General features: G+C 45.5%; 3 protein-coding genes, 1 long non-coding RNA gene and 2 other non-coding genes across 7 annotated transcripts; 2 read left to right on the top strand and 4 right to left on the bottom strand.

Moving 5' to 3' along the window:
- Nucleotides 1–2255: 2255 nt before the first annotated feature.
- Nucleotides 2256–4628, bottom strand: LOC118500158. Of its 2 annotated transcripts, XR_004902697.1 has the most exons (4): nt 4142–4628; nt 3886–3921; nt 2999–3182; nt 2256–2467 (listed from the first exon to the last, which is right to left on the bottom strand). It is a non-coding gene; the product is annotated as an uncharacterized LOC118500158 (long non-coding RNA). The 2 variants fall into 2 exon arrangements; XR_004902698.1 differs by lacking the exons at nt 3886–3921; nt 4142–4628 and adding an exon at nt 3628–3685.
- LOC114495834 lies at nt 3284–3351 on the bottom strand. The gene has a single exon (XR_003684499.1). It is a non-coding gene; the product is annotated as a small nucleolar RNA SNORD52 (small nucleolar RNA).
- Nucleotides 4026–4088, bottom strand: LOC114495838. Its single transcript, XR_003684503.1, has one exon. It is a non-coding gene; the product is annotated as a small nucleolar RNA SNORD48 (small nucleolar RNA).
- Nucleotides 4629–7527: 2899 nt separating the features above from the next.
- LOC114493937 (heat shock 70 kDa protein 1) lies at nt 7528–10306 on the bottom strand. Its single transcript, XM_028508752.2, has one exon. It carries the CDS (start codon nt 9849–9851, stop codon nt 7926–7928), a length of 1926 nt encoding a protein of 641 aa, XP_028364553.1. The 5' UTR covers nt 9852–10306; the 3' UTR covers nt 7528–7925.
- A 2242-nt stretch (nt 10307–12548) lies between these two features.
- Nucleotides 12549–14802, top strand: LOC114495179 (heat shock 70 kDa protein 1-like). The gene has a single exon (XM_028510353.2). The coding sequence runs from the start codon at nt 12562–12564 to the stop codon at nt 14485–14487; it is 1926 nt and encodes a 641-aa protein (XP_028366154.1). The 5' UTR covers nt 12549–12561; the 3' UTR covers nt 14488–14802.
- A 1329-nt stretch (nt 14803–16131) lies between these two features.
- On the top strand, nt 16132–24306 carry LSM2 (LSM2 homolog, U6 small nuclear RNA and mRNA degradation associated). Its single transcript, XM_028509774.2, has 5 exons — nt 16132–16378; nt 16982–17049; nt 23536–23566; nt 23684–23743; nt 23852–24306. Exons 1-5 carry the CDS (start codon nt 16376–16378, stop codon nt 23975–23977), a joined length of 288 nt encoding a protein of 95 aa, XP_028365575.1. The 5' UTR covers nt 16132–16375; the 3' UTR covers nt 23978–24306.
- Nucleotides 24307–24651: the final 345 nt, after the last annotated feature.

The raw sequence follows: 24651 nt of genomic DNA, 5'->3' as shown, positions 1-24651 counted from the left end.
GAACATGGAATGATAAAGCCACAATTCAATCGAATGGTTTCCTCTGATCCAGAAGGGGAAAAATGGAAATGTCAAAGGCAGATTTGCTTCAATTATCGATGTTCTAAAGCGGAGTGATGGACCGGTTCATTGGAGACAATGGAATGTGAGTCCTGATACGTCCCATCTCTGGACTTAAGCAATTTTTTTTCTTTTTTAAAGATTTTACTTATTTTTAGACAGGGAAGGGAGGAAGAGAGAAAGAGAGAAACATCAATGTGCCGTTGCTGGGGGCTGTGGCCTGCAACCCAGGCATGTGCCCTGATTGGGAGTCAAACCTGCGACACTGGTTCGCAGCCCACGCTCAATCCACTGAGCTACGCCAGCCAGGGCACAATTTTTTTTTTAACAAGACAAAGTTTATTTAGAAAGTCAGAGGCAGAAGTGAGATGCACAAAAAATGGGTGCAGGAAACACATATTAGTGACAAAAGGGTGAAGCTTAGGGGAGGAAGGTAAAGGTAACGTACCTGGGGGAGGACACGGAGCATGCCTAAAGCCACAGGCAGCAAACACAAGGCCAGTTGGCCAAATCCGGCCCTCCACCTTGTTTTATCCAGCCCAGCACCTTGCTTTTCTACCCAGTGGCAGCGTCAAGCTCCTTGCCCCTAGTTAAGTAGTTACATTTATACAGCCCTGAAATTACATTCAGTCCTTTGAAGGTAACCGTGAGGCTGATGTGACCCCCGGTGAAAAGAGTGACACCCCTGCTTAAGCAAATCATCAAACACCCCTCAGCTTTCCTTTCCTTGGCAATAAAGTGGGCAAAGTTGATTTTGAGGGATTCAATTGAGGTATGTAAAAAGCACAGACCTCCTGGCTGGTGTGGTGTAGCTCAGTGGACTGAGCATGGGCCTTTGAACCCAAGGGTCACAGGCCACATCTCCAGCGGGGGCACATGAGAAGTGACCACACATTGACGTTTCCCTTGTTTTCCCTCCCTTCCCCTCTGTCTAAAAATAAATTTTTAAAAAAGAAAGAAAAATAAAGGATGCCCTCACTGTAGTGTCAGTGGGTTGGATGTCATCCCAGACAAAAAGGTTGCTGGCTTGATCCCAGCTCACAGCACACGCTTGGGTTGCAGTCCAGGTCCCTCACTGACCTTTCTCTCTCGCTCTCTCTCCCTCCCATCTACCATCTTTAAAAAGAAAACGAAAATCTTTGATCAGTTTAAGTGGTGGGAACCAAGCTAGAAATGTTCAGTAGGAAAAGAAATGCGCTAGTGGGTGCGGCTCAGCGGATTGTTAGAACCAGATGATGATGATCCCAGTGCCTTTGATACTGTAGCCCCAACCCCCAATGGCAAGAACGGGTTTTTTAAAATAAAGGGTTTGAGAGCAATAGTGGAGGGATTAGTCTCTTGTTCTTCTAGGCTGGTGTCTCAGGATTTCAGGATATGAGCCAGGACAATAGGTTAGGTAAAGGGCAGAGCTGTTCCCAGGTACAGCAAGGTCAGTCTGACCACTGGCCAATATGGCTGACATCAGATGTCTATTGTGGGAGGTGGGAGCGTTTCCATTAAGCTGCGGGCTATCAACTGAGTTGGGATAACACAGTCCAGTGGGTTGGAAAACTGGCCTGATCCTTCCAGACTGAGTGCTAGCCTGCAAAACAAAGCATAATGGGTTCAATTCCTAGTTAGGGCACATGCCTGGGTTGTGGGACAGGTCCCCAGCAGGGGGCACACAAGAGACAACCACACACTGGTATTTTTCTTTTCTCCCTCCCTTCCCTTCTCTGAAAATAAAATTTAAAAAAAAAAATGCAGAAATGCAATTTTTAAAAGATTAGTCAATGGGTACACAAGCAAGCTGGTGATAAAATAATCACCACCACATATCTCTGTAATTTTCATCTTGTAAAACTACAACCCATTAAACTCCCCATCCTGTCAACCACCAGTATGTTCTTTTAAAACACATCTACACAACTTATATTTTCACCAATTCACCAGAAGTGACTATATGTCAGTAACTGTTCATCATAAAAATCCCAAATCCTTATTAATAGCATCTAGTATATCAGAATTCTTTTGATACACAGGCTAGAAATCCTTAACAATGTCAATGTGACACAATCTAATTTCAGTTTTTTATACATGCCCATAAGAGGTACAGCTAGATGTCAGCTGTAATGCTCCTTCACTGGTGGCTGCTGCTGTTCACTTTCCTTAATCTTTTTGAACCATCTTGTTTTCACTGAGACCAAAGAATCTACTTTATTTTCTTTAATATATTTTATTGGAATCCTTTTAATAAAACCAAGTACTTATTTCAGACAAATGAAAGATAAATGATATTTAAGCTCCCCCAAATTTCAAGGCAGTTTTTTTCTCCAGTAAGTTGACAGCTGCTCACACTGGCTAATGCAGGAAGTTCCTAGGATCTGCCCAAAACCAGACAGAAGACGTACTTTTTGTCAGCAAAATCCTGAAATTTCATAAAAGGAACATGTATCAGAACTATACAGGTAACTATCATTAAAACAGAAAGCTAGGCTGGCAGAGGAGTTGCCAAATGGCAAAAAAGGGAGGCTTAAGAGTCATAAGAGCGCTGGCCTATGAATGGAAAGGTTGCTGGTTTTATTCCCAGTCAGGATTGCTAGCTCTCTCTGGTTTTGGGGGCGTGTGAGAGGCAACTGATCAAACTGTTTCTCACACACCAATATTTCTCATCCTCTTCCTCCCTCCCCTGCCCTATCTCTAAAATAACATTTTAAAAAGGGAAAGGGAAAAAAAAAAAAAAGTGGCCCTACCTGCAGCCCTGGTGCCTGGCTGCCTTTTCCCTTTCCTTCCCCTCTCTCTAAAAATAAGTCAATCTTTTCTTTCTCTCTCTCTCTTTTTTTTAAAGTGATGAGTTCATCAGGTTGTTTCTAAGATCCCGAGAGAAATGTTCGGAGACTGTAGTCCAACCAGGTCATCATTACCACTCTGAGGCAGGAAGAAAAACTTGCAGACTCACCAGAGTAGCCCAAGAGAAGGACCGTTGCTCTTGTCAAACACAGCCCTAAGTGGCAGGAACCATTCCCTAGGCATCCCAGACATCACAACAGTACTTTTCCAACAGTAGTAACCTTAGGCTTTCAGTCACCAGTTTAGTGGTGAATCTGGGAAGGGGCACTGCCCCTGGGCTTCCAGAGCTCATGCTAGAAACAGGGAAACAGGACAACAAATGAAAAAGGACAAATAAGAGTTACTGCCCACCCATTGGCCCTTCTCAGAGACTCAAATTTCCAGTTCCCCAAATGAGTCAGAACTTAATTTTTGACATCAAGACCAGTGTCAGTGACTCTAGTCTGAGAAATCATCATTCCCAAATCAGGGAGACCTGGATCAAGGGACGCTATTCTGGGAAAAGTTCTAGAACACTGGAAGACTTAGGCATAGGTAGTTTGGGAGAAGTAGGAAATAAAGTTAGAACTGCATAGAATAGTTCCCAGCTCACCATGTAGGAAAAGAGGTGGGGAAAGCAGGTCGAACCAGACTTAGACAATAATATAGGGCATTATAAAAGATTTTTCTAAAAGTAATCATTACAAGAAATATAATGCAAAAAGTGGCCCTTGGAAAACCACCAAGTGAAAGGTTTACATTTTTGCATGTGTCCTTAGAAAGGAGGCACTCAACAGTGTGGTGATGGCCAAAGGGAAGGAGGTACAGGGGCTGGGTGGACGTGGGCAAAGGGGGGTGTGGTATATCTGTGAGAGTGTCAATGATAAAAATAAATACTTTTAAAATAAATAAATAACAAATAAAAGGCAGACAAGCTCCACAGTCCTCCATGAAAGAGCCTGGGAGCAAGACGGTCTCTGAAAAGGTACTTAGAGCATGCTCACACCTAACACTCACCTTTATTCAAGGACAACAGGTCTATGTCTTAAAGCCCTAGTGGAGAAATAAAACACAGGAGTTAAGTGGTTAATAAGGGGTCCTGGCCATCAACTTCTCCCTGTGCCAGATACCAGGGATCCCAGTTCAGGGAGGGAGGTGGTCAGCGCGCTGCGGTTATGGCGTCAGCGAGACACTCAGAGTCACCGGGAGTCATCATCACCCCCATCCTACCCCAGGGCAACCGCAGCCACTCCATCTCGCACAATCCACTCACCCTTGTTGCGCTGTAGACACGCCCGCGAGAATCAGGGCCTGTAAAGGAACCAATGAGTCAGCAAAAGCTCGGGCGACTCTAGCCGAGTCCCCCCATGGTCCGGGCTGCATCAGTTCCAAGCAATGGCGTCACACGGACATCAGAAACTCTAGTCTGTTATGGTAATTCATCCTGCTCAGCCCGAGACTGCGGTCCCCTCACCCAGCAGGTCCCCAGGGTACTTGCCGGCAGACAACTGTGCAAGGATGGCCGTGGCGCTAGAGACCGCCACCATTTTCTCCTTAAGCTGGTAGCGCAGGAGCCACCAAGCACACTACAAGAAGACCTCTCACTAGGGAGCAATTCGCACAAAGAGGACGTTGTCTCCGGGCCCGGCTATTTATGGCGGGTGAGGTAGGGGCCTGACGGCCTTGGCTGTCTTCTTAGATGCCTGGTTGGACCTGCAACATTTGCTCATTGTTCATCCAAATAAGAGTAAAACAAAGTGAAAGAGAGGCCATCAGTGACTGTTTCACACTCTTCTGGTCAAATATACGGAGATATTTTGTGAATTTTGAAAAACAGGTGATATGACTGGCCAGCTGGCTGAAAGTCCCAACGCCCGCCACTTGCGCGCGCAGCAGAGCGCAGTTCTGAGTGGCCCGGGCCTGTTAATGACAGACTCCAACGTTGTCCTTGCCGGGCCAGCTTGGGGCCAGGGTCATTTCCAGGAGCTGTCAACCCGCTCCGTAGAGCCCGAGAAATCTGAATTCACAACCCCATTGGATCCCGCAGATCTGTCAGGCAGAGTAAGCTTCACGTCTTTATCTGTATTGATATAACTGACTACAATAAACTGTATAAATTTAAAATACATCGATGTCTATAAACCACTCTAACCTTTTTTACGCGTATACTTCTGTAAAGTATATTCACATTGTTGTATAACCAATCTCCAAGACCTTTTTTTATCTTGCAAACTGAAATTCTATACCAGTAAACAACTGTTCTGCGGTTCTCACTCTTCTTCCTTTTATGAGTAGTGCCTGGCCTGGGAGTTGAGCAAAACCAGTAGAGGTGTTCAGTATGCTCTGAACAGCACCATATGTAAGGAAGCGTTGGAAGCAAACCAATTGAAGTAGGTGGCAACAGACAGGCCATGTTCTCCCTTCACTAGAATACACTCTCAAATATATTCTCTCAAATATCCCCTAACGATTTGCTCTTGGTCCTTAATCTATCACCTTGTATATCATCCCAAATCCCACCTACCTGGACTCCTCATTTATAAATGTGAGTCGTTTTTGGTGATGCATGTTGGCATCTTTTTCATCTTTTGAGCAAAAGTCACATAGAATGGTGATTTGGGAGTTCTGAACCATACAAAATCAGTCTCCTTTTTGAGTCACATAATTTAGACACAGTGAGCAAAGAGTAAAATTTGGAAGAAGGCCCAAAAGGGAAATATCCCTTTACTTTCTTACCCAATTATCCTTCCATCTGCCCTGACCTTCCCCCAGTTTCAACCTTCCATCAAAAAAATAGCTCCCAAAAACAAAAAAAATGTCTTCCAAGAGTCCTGTGGTATTCATTTATTTGACACATTTCTCAGCCCAGGGGCCTCCACCTGTGGCTGATATTGCAAAGTGAATTTTGCTTTAAGTTTCAACATGTTATGTGTACAAGTGGACAGACACTTTTTGTAATTTTAAATTTATTTTTATTGCATTTTTCCATATGATGACATATTCTGATACTGCTTCCTAATGAACCACTTCCCTAATGAGGGAGTCATGAACTGAACTGGCCCAGCCTGAGGAATTGTCTTCTGGGCTCTATTACACTGTTCCTTGGAGATACTGTTGCTAGAGATTTCCCTAATCTCTATCATTGCTGCTGCTGCTACCAGTGAGTCAACACTTTTAACACCTTTCCAGCTTTCAGGCTCACACATAGCAATGAGTTCCTTACCACCAGCTGGGTCCCTGAAAACAGACACTTTCCTGCTCCTAAAGATACAATCAGTGGTATCACCAGTACACTTTGGTCACAAGTTAGAAACACCTGGGCAGCTTGAACAAGCAGTAGGAGGACTTACCTATACATTGTCATTCCTAACAAGTTTTCTTTTACCCTCCTCAGAGAGTAATCTATTAAAAGATACAACATGGAATTTTCATTTCTTTGATTTTGACGTAGGTATTCATATTTCCAGGAAATATGGAAATATCCAACCTGTTTCCTGTTTGGCAGGAAACAGGTTGGAATTCTCTCAGGCTAGAGGAAGTGTTCTGGACACTTAATTGCTAAGCTGGAAAAATCCCCTAGGCAAAGGCTTGTATGCAAGGGAAGACTATTTTTCCCTATCCCCCCAGCTCTATACCATACAGCTTTTATCTCCTTCTTTCTACATTCAATTTATTGTTTTGACCCTGTCCATTAAAAAGGAGAAAGAGGATACTGATTGTTAAAACTTGGGTAAAAACATTACTCAGAACCAGACTTGGGCTCCATGTCTGGCCTCAAACCATGACTTGTGCTAATTTTGTTCCGGATCTAGTTAAAGTGGCCACCTCCACATGCTCACCTATTTAAAAACGCTTTAGAATACCTGATGTGTAGAGGATGGTGGGATAAGGATTACTGAAGATTATTGGGTTGACTCAAAGAACCTGGTACAGTGTCTAGCCCATCCCTCTTTATTACCATGCCCCCATATAAGTGTCTCAATCTTTCAAACTCAGTTTTATAACTGCAGCTAGGGTGACCATAACTGAAAGTGTCACTTACCTATAGCATATTTCTGCTTAAAGTGACATTACAACTTTGGAAATGAGACCATTTGGGCAATATAAAAAGAGGCAACCAAAACTCACAGGATAAATAACTGCATTTCACCACCAGGTGGGATTTACAGAGCCAGGGTGAATCTGCAGCTCATTTTTTGCTCTTTTGTCTATCCTGAATGTCTTTATACCCTCAACAACAGACTGAAAAACTCACAGATAAGGAGTGGGTACTAAAGAGCTCTGCAAACATAACTGCAAATGAGGAACCAGATGTTCTATCTAAACACAGCTTTTAAACCCATACTTATCTCTCCTCCCCAAAACCCTATTACTGCTCCTGTCCCTACTTTTCTCTAAAACAAGCTCCACCCCAATCAAAATGGTTACCTAGAATGTTTCCTAACACAAATGTGACACCACCTAGAACTGATTCTCAACAAAAACACCCATAGCCATGGCTCCCAATATTTACCAGTCATCAGAAGTACTGCCCCCACTCACCATGTATGGAATTCAGACATTTCGGAAGAGTCTATTAACACAAATAAAAACAGTCACACAATAACATTTTTTTAAAGATTTATTTTTACAGAGAGGAGAAAGGGAGAGAAGGAGAGACAATGTGTGATGCCTCTTGCGTGCCCCCAATGGGGATCTGGCACCCAACCCAGGCATTTGCCCTGACTGGGAATCCACTGAGACCCTATGGTTTGCAGGCCCCCACTCAAACTTGTCTTTAAGGGCCAACCTCCCCCCCCACCCACAAAGGGTAGCAGAATTGATCACTGAGGAGAAAAACAGACATTCTAAAGTACCAAGTTACATTAAATGGAAAGAATTCTAGAGAACACATTAGTTACATTGCAAGCAATAAAAACATACAAATAAAAACATACACCTAACTTCAGACTGAACTGAAATAGAAGACAATCGATAGTTAACAAAAATTTAGGGCAACAGCAAGATCCTTGAGTCGCCTCTGCTGCAGAGACAAATATGGGGGAAAAGGTAGGGCCCTAATCCACTTCCTCGATGGTGGGGCCAGAACCAGAGCCTGCCTTAGGGACCTGAGCCCCAAAGCCACCAGCCCCGGGGCCACCCGCCCCCTGGTACAGTCCACTGATGATGGGGTTACACACCTGCTCCAGCTCCTTCCTCTTGTGCTCAAACTCCTCCTTCTCGGCCAGGGTGTTGGCATCCAGCCAGGAAATCACCTCTTGACACTTATCCAGAACTTTCTTCTTGTCGGCCTCGCTGATCTTGCCTTTGAGCCCCTCATCCTCCACAGCACTCTTCATGTTGAAGGCATACGACTCCAGCGCGTTCTTGGCAGACACCCTCTCGCGCTGGACCTCATCCTCGGCTTTGTACTTCTCAGCTTCCTGCACCATGCGCTCGATCTCCTCCTTGCTCAGGCGGCCCTTGTCGTTGGTGATGGTGATCTTGTTGGCCTTGCCAGTGCTCTTGTCTGTGGCCGTGACGTTTAGGATGCCATTGGCGTCGATATCGAAGGTCACCTCGATCTGGGGCACGCCCCGAGGGGCTGGTGGGATGCCACTCAGTTCGAAGCGCCCTAACAAGTTGTTGTCGCGCGTCATGGCCCTCTCGCCCTCGTACACCTGGATCAGCACCCCTGGCTGGTTGTCCGAGTAGGTGGTGAAGATCTGCGTCTGCTTGGTGGGGATGGTGGAGTTGCGCTTGATCAGTGCAGTCATCACGCCCCCAGCTGTCTCCAGGCCCAGTGACAGGGGAGCCACGTCCAGCAGCAACAGGTCCTGCACGTTCTCAGACTTGTCCCCCATCAGGATGGCTGCCTGCACCGCCGCTCCATAGGCCACCGCCTCATCAGGATTGATGCTCTTGTTGAGGTCACGCCCGTTGAAGAAGTCTTGCAGCAGCTTCTGCACCTTGGGGATGCGGGTGGAGCCGCCCACCAGGACCAGGTCGTGAATCTGGGCCTTGTCCAGTTTGGCGTCGCGCAGAGCTTTCTCCACTGGCTCCAGGGTGCTCCGAAACAGGTCGGAGCACAGCTCCTCGAACCGCGCCCTGGTGATGGACGTGTAGAAGTCGATGCCCTCGAACAGGGAGTCGATCTCCAGGCTGGCCTGGGTGCTGGACGACAGGGTCCTCTTGGCCCTCTCACAGGCGGTGCGCAGCCGCCTCACCGCTCGCTTGTTCTGGCTGATGTCCTTCTTGTGCTTCCGCTTGAACTCCTCCACGAAGTGGTTCACCAGCCTGTTGTCAAAGTCCTCCCCTCCCAGGTGGGTGTCGCCGGCCGTGGCCTTTACCTCGAAGATGCCATCGTCGATGGTCAGGATGGACACATCGAAGGTGCCTCCACCTAGGTCAAAGATGAGCACGTTGCGCTCCCCCTTGCCCGTCCTGTCCAGGCCGTAGGCAATGGCGGCAGCGGTGGGCTCATTGATGATCCTCAGGACGTTCAGACCCGCGATCACCCCCGCGTCCTTAGTGGCCTGGCGCTGCGAGTCGTTGAAGTACGCCGGCACCGTGATCACCGCGTTGGTCACCGGGTAGCCCAGGTACGCCTCAGCGATCTCCTTCATCTTGGTCAGGACCATAGAGGAGACCTCCTCGGGGTAGAACGCCTTGGTCTCCCCCTTGTAGCTCACCTGCACCTTGGGCTTGTCCCCGTCGTTGATCACCTGGAAAGGCCAGTGCTTCATGTCCGACTGCACCACCGGGTCGCCGAACTTTCGGCCGATCAGCCGCTTGGCGTCAAACACGGTGTTCTGCGGGTTCAGCGCCACCTGGTTCTTGGCCGCATCCCCGATGAGCCTCTCCGTGTCGGTGAAGGCCACGTAGCTGGGGGTGGTGCGGTTGCCCTGGTCGTTGGCAATGATCTCCACCTTGCCGTGCTGGAACACCCCCACACACGAGTAGGTGGTGCCCAGGTCGATACCGATGGCCGTAGTTTTAGCCATGCCGGCGCCCTGCTCTCTCGTCCTGCGCTGAGGTTCGGACTTTTCCTGCAAACGGTGGTCCGGGTCCGCGACCACAGAAGCTCGGCCCAAGCTCTGTCCTTTCCGAAGCGGAAAACTGAACGCCGGAGCCCACAGAAGTTCGTCCTAGGAGGCAGCGGGTCTGCGTTCACCGCCACAACACAGAAAGCCTACAAGAACCAGCTGGTTTCGGCGGGCTCGCAACCGGCGGGCGGTGGCTCTGTATTTATAATTCTTCCTAGCCCCCGCCTTTTCTCCCGCTCGCCCAATCCCCGATCTCTGTCCCGCGGCAGGTTTGGAATATTCCAGGGCTTTCTCCGGGCTTCCCGCCCCCAGGCTTTCCCGGACCAATCAGCGTACTGAGTACCGCCCCTCTCAGAACTCTCCCGACTTTTCTGGGGCTTGCTGGACTGGCGCGGTCTCTGGGAGAGACCGAGGGACCCAAAGTAGGGAGGGGCTCACGGGTTGGCTGTGCTGATGACATTGTGAAGGGGGCGGGAGCCGGGAGGAGTGGGGGTGGGGAGATGTTGTCAGCGTTCCCAGCAGTCGCGTTACAATGGAAATGCTGCCTCTGACCTCATGGCCAGTGTGGTGTCAGGATGAAAGGAAACTAAGCCTGCTTAAAGTTGTAGGGCGGGAGGGTTGGGGGGCGGGAGGGGAGCCACCGTCTGCGTTGGGTGGACAATGAGGGAGTCCCCACCGACATTGGCTTCGCAATTCGAACATTATCAAACTGGAGTGAAGGTGACGGAAGAATAGTTGAACAAGGAGGGCTGATGGTAATGGGGTGGGAATAGGCAAGACAGGTCTTTGAGAAAATGCTGTAAGTCTCTCTAGTTAAAGTCTGATGTATGGGGTCTTGACCTAGCATGAGACGGAAATCCTTTCAGGAGCCCAATGTACATTGGATTGGTCACAGCTGCTGGAAGGATGTGGAGGAGCTGTTTTGTTATTGTCTCTGGATAATAGAATTTTTTAAAGTAAAAGATTAGATGGAGAGCCCTGGCTGGTGTGGCTCAGTGGATTGAATGCTGACCTGGGAACTGAAAGGTCACAGGTTTGATTCCCAGTCAGAGCACATGCATGGGTTGCAGGCCGGGTCCCCAGTTGGGGGGCATGTGAGTGGCAGCTGATCACTGAATGTCACACACCCAAGTTTCTCTCCCTCTTTTTCTCCCTCCCTTCCCCTCTCTCTAAAAAATAATATTTAAAAAAAGATTAGAAAAAGATGCTACCTGGACCACACCACCTCACCTGAGGAAACTAGAAAACCCACTGCAGTGGGATCCTAGAGGCCCAGATTTACTCCCACAAGTCCCTAGTAGAATGCAGGAGTGGAGCCCAGGAATGCAGCTAAACCCAAATGTGGCAATTAATGTCTCATGCAGAGATCAAAAGGTAAAATAATCTCAGTTCAGCGGAGATGGATACAATCTCAGAATAAATATATGTTGGGGCAAAAGCAGGTTTATAATTGTAAGTGAAAGTTTATTCTTGCACTATTTATTAATAATTGCATTACTTTCTTTTTTTTATCCTTGTTTTTTTTCTAAGATTGATTCATTTTTTTAAGATTTTATTATTTTGATAAAGATTTTATTTATTTTTAGAGAGGGAAGGGAGGGAGGAAGGGAGAGAGAGAGACAGACAGACAGACAGACAGAGAGAGACATCAATGTGCGGTTGCCGGGGGTTATGGCCTGCAACCCAGGAATGTACCCTGGCTGGGAATCGAACCTGGGACACTTTGGTTCCCAGCCCACGCTCAATCCACTGAGCTACACCAGCCAGGGCTAATAATTGCATTACTTTCCATATGAACAGTCCTATATATCAGAGACATAGGACAGGACACTTGAGTGAGGACTTGTGAGAAATTAAAAACAATTACACCCACTGCCTTCCTATTTCCAGTTGGCTAGGAATGTGTTTGTCTACCTTGTCCAAAAAGCATGGAAGCATTGTCTGGACGAGTTATTTGTACACCAAAAACATTGTTGTACACAGAGTTCATGACGGCGTTATTCACAATAGCCCTGAGGCAGAAGCAGTCCTCAGAGGGAATAAGTGAGTAAAATGTGGGTACACAATGGAATATTATTAAATCTTAAAAAGGAAGGAAAATCAGATCCATGATATTATAACATAGAATTCAGGGGTGTCCAACCTTTTGATGTCTTTGGGCCACACTGGAAGAATTGTCTTGGGCCACACATTCAATACACAAACACTAACAAAAACTGATGAGCAAAAAAAAGATTTTAAGTAAATGTACGATTTTGTGTTCAGCCTCATTCAAAGCTATCCTGGGCCACATGAGGCCCATGGGACATGGGATGGACACAGATGAACTTTGTTATTATGCTAAGTGAAATAAGCCACAGAAAGATAAATATTGTATAATTCCACTAGTATGAGCTATCTAGAATAGTCAACTTCATAAAGACAGCAAGTGGTGGTTTCCAGGGGCCAGTGGGAGTAGGGAATGTTGAGTTGTTTAATACACAAATAATTGCAGTTTTGCAAGATTAAGAGTTCTGGAAGTTGGTTAGACAATGTGAAAAATGGTTAAGGTGGTAAATTTCATGTTATGTGTATTTTACTACATTAAAAATAATAAATAAATAAGTAGAATAAAGAAGTACTCTGTCAAGACTTTGTTGCATTTTTTCCCAACAGGCCTCAGAAAACCATGGCTACTGCTAAGGGAACCGCCATTGGCATTGACCTGGGCACCACCTACTCGTGCGTGGGGGTGTTCCAACATGGCAAGGTGGAGATCATTGCCAACGACCAGGGCAATCGCACCACCCCCAGCTACGTGGCCTTCACCGACACCGAGAGACTCATCGGGGATGCAGCCAAGAACCAGGTAGCCATGAATCCTCAGAATACTGTCTTTGATGCCAAACGTCTAATCGGCAGAAAATTTAATGACCCTGTAGTGCAATCAGATATGAAACTTTGGCCTTTTCAAGTAATCAATGAAGGAAGCAAGCCCAAGGTATTGGTGTCCTATAAAGGGGAGAAAAAGGCTTTCTACCCTGAGGAAATTTCTTCCATGGTGCTGACTAAGATGAAGGAGACTGCTGAGGCTTTTTTGGGCCACCCTGTCACCAATGCTGTGATCACTGTACCAGCCTATTTCAATGACTCTCAACGCCAGGCCACCAAGGATGCAGGTGTGATTGCAGGTCTCAATGTGCTAAGAATTATCAATGAACCCACAGCTGCTGCCATTGCCTATGGCTTAGATAAAGCAGGTCAGGGAGAGCGACATGTCCTGATCTTTGATCTGGGTGGAGGCACATTTGATGTGTCCATCCTGACCATCGACGATGGCATCTTCGAGGTGAAGGCCACGGCCGGCGACACCCACCTGGGAGGGGAGGACTTTGACAACAGGCTAGTGAACCACTTCGTGGAGGAGTTCAAGCGGAAGCACAAGAAGGACATCAGCCAGAACAAGCGAGCGGTGAGGCGGCTGCGCACCGCCTGTGAGAGGGCCAAGAGGACCCTGTCGTCCAGCACCCAGGCTAACTTGGAAATTGATTCACTGTATGAAGGCATCGACTTCTACACGTCCATTACTAGAGCCCGGTTTGAAGAGTTGTGTGCAGACCTCTTTAGGGGCACCCTGGAGCCTGTGGAGAAGGCCCTTCGGGATGCCAAGATGGATAAGGCTAAAATCCATGACATTGTTTTAGTAGGGGGCTCTACCCGTATTCCTAAGGTTCAGAGGCTGCTGCAGGACTACTTCAATGGCCGTGATCTCAACAAGAGCATCAACCCTGATGAGGCGGTGGCCTATGGGGCAGCGGTGCAGGCAGCCATCCTGATGGGGGACAAGTCTGAAAAGGTACAGGACCTGCTGCTACTGGACGTGGCTCCCCTGTCACTGGGCCTGGAGACAGCTGGGGGCGTGATGACTGCACTGATCAAGCGCAACTCCACCATCCCCACCAAGCAGACGCAGATCTTCACCACCTACTCGGACAACCAGCCAGGGGTGCTGATCCAGGTGTACGAGGGCGAGAGGGCCATGACGCGCGACAACAACCTGCTGGGGCGCTTTGACTTAACTGGAATCCCTCCTGCACCCAGAGGAGTTCCTCAAATTGAAGTGACTTTTGACATTGATGCCAATGGTATTCTCAATGTAACAGCCATGGACAAAAGCACAGGCAAGGCCAACAAGATCACCATCACCAACGACAAGGGCCGCCTGAGCAAGGAGGACATTGAGCGCATGGTTCTGGATGCTGAGAAATATAAAGCTGAAGATGAGGTTCAGAGAGAAAAAATTGCTGCAAAAAATGCCTTAGAATCCTATGCCTTTAACATGAAGAGTGCTGTGAGTGATGAAGGCTTGAAGGGTAAAATTAGTGAGTCTGATAAAAAGAAAATACTGGATAAATGCAATGAGGCCCTTTCGTGGCTGGAGGCAAATCAACTGGCGGAGAAGGATGAGTTCGATCATAAGAGAAAGGATTTGGAGCAAGTGTGTAATCCAGTCATTACAAAACTCTACCAGGGAGGATGCACTGGGCCTGCCTGTGGAACAGGGTACTCGCCTGGAAGGGCTGCCACTGGCCCCACCATTGAAGAAGTAGATTAATCTTATCTGGAGCTGGAGGGTTCTAGGGTGCCTCTAAGGGGAATCTGTTCCCTTCATTTTCAAACATTATTATGATTCTTGAGTTGACTGGACCTGAACATCAGTTACCATCGTTTTGAGATTCTAAGGGAAGAGTCTTATATGCCATCTTTTCACACTCCGATGTCCTGTTTCTGACCCTGGAATGAGACTTTTAGGAAAATTTGGCTCCTCTCTGAACCATTTGATGAATTTGAATGTCTGTTATTTATTTCTAGCCTCCCCAACCTCCTCCTTCTGGTGTGGATGGTTGTGACTCAGTAAATTTGTTCTTAAGCAAATTTCTTCTGGTATCTTTAGACTGTGTGTCTTGAAAAGAAAGGAAAAGGAAGGTTCATGGAGAGAGCGTGTATGGTCTGATTGTGAGCTAACTGTGAAGGATTAAGCTGGAAAGGGCAAAGTATTTGAGTTTTCATGTGCTAATTGTTCCAAGCAGGAAAATTACTTGGTCATCAGGCACTTCCAGTGCCAGCTAGAGCCGGTGCTAACTATAATTACTGCTTATGTTCTATGACAGACTGGTTTAGATGCTTAGGGTTCAGCTAAGAGGCACACATCTCCTTGATGTTACCTACAGGTGGGATCTAAATCCAGCGTGTGTGCACTCAAGAGTCCATTATTACGTCTTTTACATGCAGAAAACATTTCTACAACAAACTCCTGACAAATGGGTACTTTTGTGCAAGATGAGAAATGGAGGATTTTAGTATGGCCTTATTCCTTGAAAAAATATTTTCACCTATTTCGTCATAACACATTTATAAAAGTCTTGGGGACACGAGTATAGAAATACAACTGCATTGGTAAACCTTTTTATTTAAGGGGGTATATTTGAATATGAAATATTATGTTACCAAACTCAAGGGGTTCACAGTGTGAGGTACTTTATTCAATAAGGAGATATGGTTGCCACAAAGTAGTTATATTTACTCGCAGCAAGTAAAGGAGCAGGAATTGATATCCAAAGCTCTGCCTCCTTAAAGAACACTTAGTCACTATTTTTTGTACACTATTTGGTCCGGTACATGTTAATTTCTTCTTTGCAGTTGGGCTCATTTATCAGGCTGAGTTTCCTGTCAGCTTATGCTGTTTACTGGTCTATCTGAAAAATACTGCACATTTTAACATTTAGCAAGAAATAACATGTAGAAATGTCCAGACCTTGAGACCCTTGCCCTATCAGAATGGCTATTTCCATCATCCCGCCAGTGTAAGTTTTACTCATTCCTTCACAACCCTAGGCAAAAGTGTGTAAGAAATGTGGCCTGAGGTTGGGTCTTTGGGAGAAATATTTGGAAAAGAACTTTGGATGAAATATGGAAGAAAACTTTGGATGAAATTAAGATTTGTTCAGGCTCCTCATCATAAGGACTCAACATGAATTTTTTTTTAAACTTTAAAGAAGTGTAACATATATAGAAAAGTGTACAAATCTCAAGGTTTCACAAACTTCCTAACAGTTTTCAATAGGAAGTGCCTTCAGGGAGCGAGCAAATCCTGCCGCAGATTGCACTGCCTCAGAAAAGAAAAAGCTCCAGAGAGGCTACGAGTTTCCCCCGACCCTCACGCTACAGCTGAGGCCGCGCCTGCGCGGTGGATCCTGCCGCTGGAGAAGGAATTAGGGGAAGCGGAAGCCACTTCCCTTCCCCGGCTTTAGCGTGCCCTTTGCTCTAGCCGGCCCGCTCTCGCGAGCACCGGGCCCGCCGTGCGCTCTCTTTCAGTACGGCGGACTTCGCGTGACGTTTCCCACTCCGCCCCACGCGTGGGCTCTCGTTTGCGCCCGGTCTCTGGCCCGAGGCATCAGGCCCTCGCCTTCCTGGTCCGGCCGGCAGCCCGCTGCGTAAGCACCATGGTAGGTATCGTGAAGTCACAAGGGGGTGCCCTTCGGGAGCGGGGACGGGTTGGACTGTGGGAGTCGGAGTATCGGTCCCTGCTACGTCGGTCTGCGCTGGAGTTGGGCTCTGGGGGCACTAGTTCCTGCGCCTCAAATTCTTTGAGGAGTCTGGGGCACGTGATCTTGTTTTTTCCTCTTATAAAAGAAAATTTTGTTTAAAAAAAATGAGGGAGAGTCGCAGGGACAGCAGCAGAGGAAAAAGCCAGACCTCAAGGAGCATTTCTCTGATGGAGACCGGGCTTCGGCAGTTTGATCCGGGGTACATTCTGCAGTTCCCTAGGGGAAGTGGGCAGGGACCCCAGGAGAGCAGGTGGTGGATTGAGAGCCGAGCCCGGAGAGCCCGAGGGGTGCAGGACAGAGGCTGTCTCCGGGTCTTTATGTCAGGTGCTCAATGAAGTGTGCAGAATCTTTCGGTCCAGCTGTTCATCTGTCTGAATGAAGTTTTGAGACTTGCCACAGATGTGAGGATCCCAATACCACTATTTGGTAACAGTGGCAGAAGGTCATTCCTCCGTACCATGTCTCTTCCCATATAATGGTTTTCCTTCTCTCGCCCAATAGCTCTTCTACTCTTTTTTCAAGTCCCTTGTCGGCAAGGATGTGGTGGTGGAACTCAAGAATGACCTGAGGTAGGTACCTGTTCCAACAAGTCTTTAGGGGATGGATGTGCCCAGGGCCCTGGAACCTCTTTAACTGGACAAGTATTGTTTGAAATCTGGCCAAGATGAGAGATACAGAAGATGAAATACATGACTAGTGCCTTAAGCTAACAGATTAGCAAGGTGTTGTTTCTTGTATTGAAAAACAATACAAAGAACTAAGTATATAAAGCGTAAGTACAGAAAGGTCAAGAGTGTAGAAGCATCAACAGTTTTTACAAAATATAGTTTTGTTTTTTCCTGATTAAATTCTATACTCTTTCGACTCAACTTCTAGAAATGAAAGAATCAGTTCCACAAGTAAAGATGTATGTACAGAGATATTTGTACTTTTCTAAAAATATATTTTATTGACTATGCTATTACAGTTTTCCCCTTCCCCCCCTTCACTCCCCTCTGCCCTGTACACCCTCTCCCACCCACACCCCCCCCCCCTTTTAGTTCATGTCTATGGGTCGTACATATACATTCTTTGGCTTCTACATTTTCTATACTATTCTTACCCTCCCCCGGTCTATTTTCTACCTACCATCTATGCTACTTATTGTCTGTACCTTTTCCCCCTCTCTCCTCCTCCCACTCCGCTGTTGCTAACCCTCCATGTGATCTCCATTTCTGTGGTTCTGTTCCTGTTCTAGTTGTTTGCTTAGTTTGCTTTTTTGTTTTAGGTGTGGTTAATAGTTGTGAGTTTGCTGTCCTTTTACTATACATGTTTTTTTATCTTCTTTTTCTTAGATAAATCCCATTAACATTTCATATAATAAGGGCTTGGTGATGATGGACTCCTTTAACTTGACCTTATCTGAGAAGCACTTTATCTGCCCTTCCATTCTAAATGAAAGCTTTGCTGGATAGAACAGTCTTGGATGTAGGTCCTTGCCTTTCATAACTTGGAATACTTCTTTTCAGCCCTTTCTTGCCTGTAAGGTCTCTTTTGAGAAATCAGCTGACAGTCTTATGGGAACTCCTTTGTAGGTTACTGTCTCCTTATCTCTTGCTGCTTCTAGGATTCTCTCCTTCATTTTTACCTTGGCTAATGTAATTATGATGTGTCTTGGTGTGTTCCACCTTGGGTCCAACTTCTTTGGGACTTTCTGAGCTTCCTGGACTTCCTGGAAGTGTTTCCTTTGCCAGATTGGGGAAGTTCTCTTTTATTATTTGTTCAACTAAGTTTTCCACTTGTTGCTGTTCCTCTTCTCCTTCTGGTACCCCTATAATTCGGATGTTGCAACGTTTAAAGATGTCCTGGAGGTTCCTAAGCCTCTCCTCATTGTTTTGAATTTGTTTCTTCATTTTTTTCTGATAGTATGTTTCTTTTCCACACCATTGATTTGAGTCCCAGTTTCCTTTCCATCATTATTGGTTCCCTGTACATTATCCTTTATTTCACTTAGCATAGCCTTCATTTTTTAATCTAATTTACGACCAAATTCAACCAATTCTGTGAGCATCCTGATTACAGTATTTTCAACTGTGCATCTGATAGGTTGGCGATCTCTTCGTCGCTTAGTTGTATTTTTTCTGGAGCTTTGATCTGTTCTTTCATTTGGACCTTTTTTTTTTTTGTCTTGATGCACCTGTTACATAGTGAGGGGTGGAGGCTTAGGTGTTCACCAGGGCGGAGCAACTCACGTCACTGTGCTGTGATGCTGTATGTGGGGGCCGGGTCCAAGAGGGAACAATGGTGCTTGCTCCGCTCTCTGCCAGTTTTTAGTCGCTTTCCCAGCTTCCCACAAGCAAATTGGGCCCCTCTGCTGCTGATTCCCATTGGATGGGTTTGTGTACGTTCTAGGACCCTGTGGGTCTCCCCAGTGAACTCTCCTCTGAGGCTGGGGTTTCTCTCGCTGCCGCCTCAACTCCCACAGGTGTTTTCAATCAGTGGTTTGAGGCTTTATTTCCCTGAGCTGGGGCCCTGGGTTGCACAGTCCATCCTGTTCCCCAGGTGTTCCTCCTGGTTTATCTGCACGAGAATGTGGGCCTGCTTGTTCCACAATCCACTGCCTCACTGGGTCCGCCAGCTGCAGCCTTGCCACTAGTCCTCTCCGCATGGCCGCTGGCCTCCGCCCCTCCTACGAGTCTGGACGAGTGTGCCTACTTGAACTCCTTGGTTGTCAGACTTCCATACAGTTCAATTTTCTGTCAGTTCTGGTGGCTTTTTAAAAAATTATTGTCCTTCTTTTGGTTGTGCGAGGAGGCGCAGTGTGTCTGCCTATGCCTCCATCTTGGCCAGAAGTCCTCGATATTTGTACTCTTATTTGCTGTAGCCAAAAATGGAAAACAAATAGCTATCAATAAGGAGTAGGTTAACTTGTACTTCCATATGAGACAGCTGTCACACAGGAATGTGTGCTGAAATGTGTGCTGTCACACAGGAATGTGATGTATAGATGTGGAAAGCTGTTGCAGAATAGTACATATACGTGCCTTAATCTCCCTTTTGTTAAAGAAAATGTAGAAGATAAACAGTATACCAGTCTGTACTGCTTTTATATCCCCTACCTACCGTATCAATAGCTCCTAATCATCTTTCAGAACTTGGATTACATGCTGTAGCCTTGGAGAGACTTTTCCTGGTCTTTCTAGCCAAGTAGATCATTATATCATAAGGTCTGTCCTGAGATCTTATTTTCTTCTTAGTGGGTGCTTCTCGGATTGTGATTTCAGAGAAAACTGTTTATGGCTTGTCCCGCCAACATGGTCAGGACCATGTTTAAGCTCACTGTTTTACTTAATGTCTTGCATAGGCCTCATATATAGTAGGGGCTTAATAAATGTGTGCTGAAAGAAAAGTAGCTAGCATTTGAGAGCCTCCTATTGACTAGGCACTATTCTGAATACTGTCCATCTATTATTAACTCATTTTATTCTCATAACACTCCTTTGTGACATACAGTGTTGTTGCTATTTTACATGTAAGGAAATTGAAGCTTGGATAGGTTAAAAAACTTGGTCTACATAACTAGAAAATGACACAGCCAGAATTGAAATCTAATTCTGCTTTGCTGTTTAAATTTTTTTTTATTGATTGATTTTAGAGAGAGAGAGAGAAAAACATCAGTTTGTTGTTCCACTTTTTTATGCATTCATTGGTTGATTCTGACCGGGGAATCAAATCTGCAATTTTGGCTTTAACCAACTGGGCTACCCAGGCAGGGTTTTTCTTTTCTTTTCTTTTCTTTTCTTTTTTTTTGAAAGATGTTATTTATTTATTTTCAGAGAGAGGGAGAGAAACATTGATGTATGAGAGATACATCAATCGGTTGCTTCTCACATGCCCCCAATGAGGACCTGGCCTGCAACCCAGGCATGTGCCCTGACTGGGAATCAAACTGACAACCATTTGGTTTTCAAGCTGGCACAATACACTGAGCCACACCAGCTAGGCTTTTTTTTTTTTTTTTTTTTAAGTTTCATACCATGTAGTCGTGGAACTTACTTTTCACTTAACAGATGTTATGGATATTTTCATGTCAATAATCTTTAACATTCTTAATGTCTGTGTGGTATCTTTATTAACCAAGACCTTGCTTTTGTACACTTAGGTGGTTTCCAATTCTTTAAAAGAAAATCCTTTAAATGAGACATGCATTTAAAATAGTGATCTCTGTTACCCGATTATCCTTTAGAAAGTTTGATTGGTGTATTCTTCAATGTCTTCCACCTTTCTTTGAGAGATAATTAAGGGAAGAAACATTGACATGGCAGGGAATGGTGAGGAGAGGGACTTGCTTTTTACGTCAGAGATTTCATTTATGACACTGGCAGTGTATATGGTGCTTGCTCCGTATAATCTATATGGAGCCAATAATCTATATTGATGGCATATGGATTAGGGCTGTAGAGAGATAAGTATGGAAGCCAAAACCAGTCTTGCTAGATGACTTGTTTTCTTATATTTTTCTCTCTTCTCTTTCCTGGTCTATCCACATGGCCAAAGTGGGGGGGGGGGGGAGGCAGGTGCGGCAGTGGGGGTTGTTAGGTTTTATCTCTAGATCCTAAAGCAAAGACTGGAAGATTCAAAGGTAGTCTGTAGTCTGTTGGGTTGGAAGAAGAGCTCTTTCTCTCGGCTTGTCAGACCACTACTGTGTCAAATATGTCTTTTTTTTCTTTTACCCTCACCCAAGGTCATATTGTTTTTTCATTGCTTTTAGAGGGAGAGGGTTTAGAGAGAGGGGAAGGGAGGGAGAAAGAAAAGGAGAGAAACGTTGATGTGAGAGAAGACCATTGATTGGTTGCCTTTCATATACCCCGTGATAGGGCCGGACCCAAAAACTAGGCATGTTCCCTGACCGGGGATGAAAACTGCAACCCTGCCACTTGTGGGACCACACCTAATCAACTGAGCCACACTGGCTAGGGCCAAATATTTATTCTTATGGGACTGAATCAAATAATACCACCTTGTACAATTCCTGACAGTTATTTCACTGCTGCAGATGGTGGTAAGGGGCTATCAGAGGATTTTCAGCACCAGGGATATAGTGAAACCACTGAAGCAGTAGGTCTCAGACACTGGATTTTAAAGACTTAGAATTTTACAGAAATTGGGGTCTGACAGAGAGCTGCCAACTTCATTTTTGGCAAGATAAAGACTTTTTAAAACTATATTTTAATAACTATTAGAATAATTATTATAATTAGTTAGTTTCATTAAAAAATGAATACCAATGCCCTGGCTGGTGCGGCTCAGTGGATTGTGCACTGGACCGCACCCTGAAAGGTTGCCAGTATGATTTCCAGTCAGGGCACATGCCTAGGGTGCTAGCCAGGTCCCCAGTTGGGGTGCGTGAGACAGGCAACTGATTGCTGTTTCTCGCACATTGATGTTTCTCTCCTTTTCTTCCTCCTTTCCCCTTTCTCAAAAAATAAGTAAATAGGCCCTGGCTGGCATAGCTCAGTGGATTGAGCACGGGCTGTGAACCAAAGAATTGCAGGTTTGATTCCCAGTCAGGGTACATGCCTGGGTTGCAGGCCACGGCCCCCAGCAACCACACATTAATGTTTCTCTCTCTCTCCCTCCCTTCCCTCTCTAAAAATAAATAATAAATAAAATATTTTTTTTAAATTGTCACTCAAAAAAAAAGTAAATACATAACCTTTAAAAAATAATACCAAAAAAATAGGATGGACAATTAAAGAAGTTATTTTTAGCTCTGGCCAGGTAGTTCAGTTGGTTAAAGCATTGTCCCTATACACCAAGGCTGTGAGTTTGATCCCTCTCAGAGCACATACGAGAATCAACCAATGAATGAATAAATGAGTGGAACAAGTAGATAGTTTTCTCTCACTAAAATCAATTTTTAAAAAAACTTCATTAGGGCCTGTGGACCAAAGGGTCATGGGTTCGATTCTCAGGGCATATGCCTGGGTTGCGGGCTAGGTCCCCAGTAGGGGGCATGTGAGAGGCAACCACACATGTCCGTTTCCCGCTGTTTTTTCTTCCCTTCTAAAAGTAAAAATCTTTTAATAAAACAACTTCATTAAACAGTTATTTTTAGGGGGGAAAACGAACTTTTAGCCCACTACATTCACACTCGGTACTATACTAACCTGTGTTTCCTCTTTTGTCATGGACTCATGAAACTTCTGAGCACACATCAGTGTTAGTGAACCATAGTTCAGAGGGACTTAGAATCTGGTGATGATACCAGGGTGAGGGTGAACAGGTTGGAGGGTGACCTGGATTGAGGTATAAAGTAATAATACCTTGGTATGTAGAAGTCAAATTAGAAAGAGAATTACAGAAATGTTAGACATCAGTAAACAGTGGGGATTTATGGGATATGCAGGGGAGAGAAATATAATTCATGGGATTTAAAGTTGAAGCCACTAACAAGTTAAAGAAGTTAGGAGAGAAAAGAAGTAGCAGGGCTTAGAGCATTGGTGTTGTGATAGCATTCCTCATTAACATTTCAGGGTCTCAAGGACTGGAGAACCTCTCTTGTCCCTTAATCAAGAGGAATGCTAGCTGCTTTATCTATGGGATGTGGTTCCAAAGCAATAAATGTTTGAAAATAGCTGGTGGTTCTGGGTCAGACAGATGTGGACTGGGTCTTTATTTATTTGTCCTAAACTGGTGCAAGTTACACACCTTCTCTGAGTCCCTAGGTGATAACAACTACTTTGTAAAGTAACTAAAAGACTATAAAGTAGCTGTAAAAATTACAAATATTATGTATAGAAGAAATTAGGAGTACGTAGTATTATGAACTATGTATAGGAGAAATACAAGATGGTAACTCTTAGGAGTGGATTGTACCGTCTAAAAAATACTGCTCTGGAAGCACTGTCTTTCCCACTTTAGGGTTTAGGAATGCCTCTTTTTGGTTGCACCTATTCTGGCTTCCTCAAGTCCTTGACTTCCCCTAACCATGTTCTTATCTCAGTTCTCAAGTTACCTCTATGTTGACTTTGGTATAAATTAATTTGGTTCTTCCTTCCCTCTGCCCCTAACAGCATCTGTGGAACCCTCCATTCTGTGGATCAGGTGAGACAGAGCAAGAGCCCAGAACTGGTTTTGGGGAAGGAGAAGGGGAGAGCTTAAGGGTGGGGTACTTGTATCCTGTCTCTAGAGCTAATGATGGTGTTCATCTTCTTTTCTTAGTATCTCAACATCAAACTAACTGACATCAGTGTCACAGACCCTGAGAAATACCCTCATATGGTAAGTTGGAGATGGTGGAAAAGAGGAAACACCTCTAAAAGCAGGAGGCCCCTGGGTGGGTAGAGGGTATTTTGAAGGGTATTTTCACAGTTGCCTACCTTTGTCTAGTTATCAGTGAAGAACTGCTTCATCCGGGGCTCCGTGGTCCGCTATGTGCAGTTGCCAGCAGATGAGGTGGACACGCAGTTACTGCAGGATGCGGCAAGAAAGGAGGCCCTGCAGCAAAAACAGTGATGTTCCTTCTCTCCTCCTCCGTTGGTGATCCTTGACCTGGTGTCCCAGCCCAGGACCTCTCCATCCACACTTGAGATGTTGTGCTTCTGGTTTTATAATAGTGAAGGTGCTCTTTTTTTTTTCTTTTTTTTTTAAGGGATGAGTAGATCAGAGGACTAATTAGTGGGGAGCAGCTATCCTCAGAAGGGGGAGATAAGTTGTCTGGGGAACTGCAAGGTGTTCCATTTCCAGAGATGGCAGGAGAATCTCTTAGTTCTCTCCAGGTCAGCATGTGATTTTGGAGGATGGAAGGAATCTGTCCCGCATCGGGAATAAAATTTTATGATGCATATTTCTGGTTCTTGTGTGTTTTGGGAAGGAAGCTGAAGGCTGGCTGGAGGATAGGAAAGGGGTACTGAATTCATCCACGCTGTTCCCCTTCGTCACCCCAGCTAGGAATCCAACCCAACCTACCCGCACTATCTACCCCTACTCTCTCCTTGGTATGAACTGTGTACTACCTGTAAACTACACCATGTTTGCTGAACACGCCTCCACCTACATGGCCTTTTGCGCAGACTAGACCTACAATTAGACCTACAATGAGTGCCTGCTGTCATTTCATAATGTGTCAATGTTAAATGACACACTAAGATGCATTTGAAGCTGCTGGATTTCTTCCTCAACCCAGCCAA

This window comes from Phyllostomus discolor, chromosome 4, assembly GCF_004126475.2.
Source record: "Phyllostomus discolor isolate MPI-MPIP mPhyDis1 chromosome 4, mPhyDis1.pri.v3, whole genome shotgun sequence".
Lineage (NCBI taxonomy): Eukaryota > Metazoa > Chordata > Mammalia > Chiroptera > Phyllostomidae > Phyllostomus > Phyllostomus discolor.
The sequence above is the reverse complement of the archived record's forward strand: the minus strand, read 5'-3'. Positions and strand labels throughout refer to the sequence as shown.

Coding starts and splice junctions, on each gene's coding strand:
- LOC114495179 (XM_028510353.2), top strand. CDS start 12,562: ATGGCTACTGCTAAGGGAACCGCCATTGGCATTGACCTGGGCACCACC.
- LOC114493937 (XM_028508752.2), bottom strand. CDS start 9,851: ATGGCTAAAACTACGGCCATCGGTATCGACCTGGGCACCACCTACTCG.
- LSM2 (XM_028509774.2), top strand. Junction 23,567..23,683: donor CCCTCCATTCTGTGGATCAG/GTGAGACAGAGC, acceptor TTCTTTTCTTAG/TATCTCAACATCAAACTAAC. Junction 23,744..23,851: donor CTGAGAAATACCCTCATATG/GTAAGTTGGAGA, acceptor ACCTTTGTCTAG/TTATCAGTGAAGAACTGCTT.